The sequence below is a fragment of the Penaeus monodon genome, chromosome 22 (genome assembly GCF_015228065.2).
Source record: "Penaeus monodon isolate SGIC_2016 chromosome 22, NSTDA_Pmon_1, whole genome shotgun sequence".
NCBI classification, from domain to species: domain Eukaryota; kingdom Metazoa; phylum Arthropoda; class Malacostraca; order Decapoda; family Penaeidae; genus Penaeus; species Penaeus monodon.
This window is the reverse complement of record NC_051407.1, coordinates 42,064,658-42,068,544: the sequence shown is the minus strand read 5'-3', so window position 1 is coordinate 42,068,544 and position 3,887 is coordinate 42,064,658. Positions and strand designations below refer to the sequence as shown.

General features: G+C 35.8%; 1 protein-coding gene across 1 annotated transcript in view; it reads left to right on the top strand.

The window, feature by feature from the left end:
* LOC119587154 overlaps positions 1-3,392 on the top strand; it is a 9,931-nt gene extending 6,539 nt beyond the window's left edge. Inside the window, exons 2-5 of the mRNA XM_037935909.1 lie at positions 1,429-1,532; positions 1,756-1,813; positions 2,044-2,960; positions 3,247-3,392. Coding sequence (XP_037791837.1) covers positions 1,474-1,532; positions 1,756-1,813; positions 2,044-2,960; positions 3,247-3,265 — 1,053 coding nt within the window. The 5' untranslated portion in view covers positions 1,429-1,473 and the 3' untranslated portion in view covers positions 3,266-3,392. The remainder of the gene's footprint in view (positions 1-1,428; positions 1,533-1,755; positions 1,814-2,043; positions 2,961-3,246) is intronic.
* Positions 3,393-3,887: the final 495 nt, after the last annotated feature.

Sequence of the window (3,887 nt, the reverse complement as noted above, 5' to 3'; positions counted from 1 at the left end):
TAAGAGAGTCCTTGAACATATTCTTTGAAAAATGGCCAGGGAAGTTGACATGCTCAATCCTGCTAGAAATTAGGTTATGGAGAAGTGTTGGCTTTTGCTGGAGTATCAGGGCTTGCTTACACTATCAATTTTGGAGCGTACTGATGTACAGACTAAATACAAGTGTGACCACCAAAATAGGTCCCAGCTACACCCCATACACACATAATCACACATATAATATATAGAATATATAAAGAAAGGGTTATTATTGATGCTACCATGAACATTGGTTGTATAACTGTAAATTAATATTCTGGATACATAAACACATGGCAGTCTACAGTTGTTACTTTAATAATAAACCATGGTAGTACAGTATTTAAGACAATGTCATCCCTAAAGCAAGAACACAGGCATTTGTCACTTGTCTATCTGTATGTTATGAGTGCCATTCCCCATTCCCAATAGACCACACACTGACCAATGGCAATGGGGAAACCAATCCCATTTCAACACCCTGCACTCTGAATGGTGGTTTAACACAATGCTCTTTAGCATTGGGAGCCATACTTTGCAAAGGAACCCTTAAAGTTGCAGAGGCGATTGTTAAAGGTTCAGGTATTGTGCATGGGCCAGACAAATGGGTGTCTTGTAGACCTTTACCATTGAAAAATGAATGATGTTGAATAAAGAAAATCCCACAAGCCCATAGCAAAGAACATTGATATATCAAGTGATGTGTGTCTTCTTGCAGTTTGTACTTTGACATTGATATATGTACCTCATGAGACACAGCTTGTAGAATTATCTTGCAAATTTTGTCAAATAAGGAACCAGTCCAAGCTCTACACTGAAAGAAATTATGAGGAGATTTGTTAGCCTTTATTGGAGTGTGAAATACATCCTCTTGATATGAACTTAGTCTGGTTAATTACCAAGCTTTTGGACCAGCGAGATGGTGTGGATAGCAAGAATCTTTAAAATTTCATGTTCGTTGGTATATGATAATTTTTATAGTAACTACATGTGTGATACTAATAGCAGATTATGCAGACATTTTTCAAATCAATATCTTTTTCTTCCAAAATACTGCTTCTATTTTTTTTTTTATCTTTTAGCTTAGGGGAAATGTAACAGCATTTTGTAATCTGGTTACAGTTTATCATTGACAATTAATGTTTAGAACATACAGTAACAGGAAGAAAACTAAAACTGATAGTATCTGAAACTGTGCTTGCATACATCCATATCCACACCTGTATTCACATCCATATCCACTCTCATATCCTCACCTATATCTATACAAACATATATGCCCACATCTACACTATACATGCCCATATTCACATCACCTTTTCAAGACACAATGCTTACATCACCCAGGTCCAAGAGGTTAAGTATGTCGTCCTTGGTGACATTCTTATATAAAAAGTGCATTATTTCCAGGTTATAAAAGACGGGGTAGTGGAGAAGAAACTTGTTTTCTCCACAATGGAGGCAGAAAAAGAGAACATGCAATCAAGTTTCAAACCCCTGAGAAAGTTAACATTGTAAGTTGAAGGAATTTATTTTTCTTAGTTGATAATGAAAAATAATGATTAAAAGGAAGAATTTTCCTTCTTATGTTGCTCTGTTTAGAAATTATGTAACATCAGATGGTCAGTGTAAATCTTTTCATGGCTGTATGTTCTTTCTATTGCCTATCAGCCAAAATGAAGAAAAGAAAAAAAATCAGTAACTGATATATAGTTCTTTGTATTATGTACTTTTCAGACTCCGAAGGCATAGGCCTGAGAATGACATGAGCATTGAAGACTTTATGAGATGGGGGGTAAGTAAAGTTTAGACTGTATAAGAAAACTGCATTTGTGAAAATGAGTATTTTGAGTTGTAATTTAGTGATGATTTTAGTTACTGTTGTTGTAATTAATTAATTGATTTTAGTGTGTATTCCAGTTGTAGTCTCGTTACTGCTTAGTTATTTTAGCATGTATGTAACAGCATAATGATGTATTATGCAGTACATGTACTGCAGTATTCAGAACTTATTCTATTTTTCAGGAGAACCCAAGTCCTGGATTCGAACAGCCCATGTTAAAGCAAAATAGAAGCATTGAGAAAACTGTAAAAAGGAGGGAGTTACAACCTACAAATGTGCAAGAGGTAAATTCTGTACAAAATGAGGAACAGAGAGAGACTGGGCAGGGAATCTATGGAAACTACCAGCCAAGAATGCCAATGAGTAATTTGGCACGGCGCAGATCAGTACAGGCAGACATTCCCCATGGGTCAAAATCAGCGAGTGGTAGTGATCCATTACTGATTGATGGCAAGGATGAACAAAGTTTTCGTAATTCATTCAGAAGGCAAAGATTAGTACAAGCAGACATCTCCCATGAGGCAAATTCAGTGATAGGTGGCGAGCCAATGCTGAAAGATGGCAAGGATGAACAAAACTTTCATAATCCATTCAGAAGGCTTGGTCACAGAAGAAGGTCTAGCCTATTAAGCACCCATGAAGATGCAGGTTTGGAAAACAGTGGTCTTGTACCAAGTACAGCAGCTTTGACCTGTTCTTTCCAACCAAATTTAAGGAGGAGATCCAAGCAATTAATGCAAAATATTGAGGAATTAGCACAAAAGCAAGAGGAATTTCCATCTCTACATGCAAATATAGAAACCAAAGATTTTTATAACAGGAGAAGGTCAGCAAGACTCATGCAGTTGGATAATATTTCAGAGAAATGTGAGCCTTCATCATATTTAGATTTTGACAAAAAGCACACAGAAAGGGAATTTAAAGAAAAGCCTGAGATACTGGAAGAGAAAGAGAGTTTTAACAGACTTGCCAGTTCCCAGTTCAGCAAGAATATGAAATTGATTACAAGCAATTCGAAAGTCACAAAACCTGTGCCATCTCCATCCTTTGGCTTCCAGCAATACAGAAAGGCCATCAAAGGGAACATTTCTCTCTGGAGGTAATTTATATTATTGTTATTTTTATTTTCCAACAGATTACTTTCAACTACATAAATGGTTTAGTCTCTGAAGTTATACTGTAAGTTCCACAGGATGCAATTATGTATATTTTGTTTTTAAGTGAAATGGAGCAGTACTTATAAGTTTCTTGTATATGCTTTAAACTTCTATTTCAATAAAGGCTTAAAAGGAAAGAATGATATCTTCAATTTAATTCAGGACTTCAGAAATGAAGGGTCCACAAATATTTACTTATTCTAATGCTTGTAATCCTCAACTTTCCAGGAAAAAAAGATGCTTTTGAGAAAGTGCGTCACTTGATAGAAAAAGCACGGGAGCAGAGGAAAATCGCTCTCCTTAAATCCAACTCCAAAGCTACGCCAAGGATGAGACTGACTCCTTTAAGGTTGAATCAGGCTTCTGCTCAAAGGAGAGGTACTATACTGAGTTATAACATGTATTTTTTGTGTTATGCTCTGACAAATGATAATTTTACCATAGAAATTAGAAAAGTTAGCCAGTCTGTCCAAGGATATGATCTTCAGTAAATGCTGCTACTGGAGTTAAATACATATTTTTGATGTGAAGCTGTCTTGACCAACTTGTTTATATGGCAATAGTCAAAGCACCATTTATTGCAGTGTGAAAGGTGTTAGTCCTGTTATAAACATCAAGTTTGATATCATTGCAGGTCACCTTATGTCCTCAAAAAGAAAACCGCAAGGGATAACCCAAAGTTCTGGAAACAAAGTTGAGGAAAAAGCTAATAACTTGCAGTTATCCAAGGTATGTATAAAATATACTATTTCTCAGGCAAGGAAGCAGTAGTCCAAAGGATTCATTTGATTGGTTTCAGATTTTTCCAACTGTATTTATTTAAAGTCATGCCTTTCATTTCTTTCCTGTGTATCTTGTTTGTTTGTTTT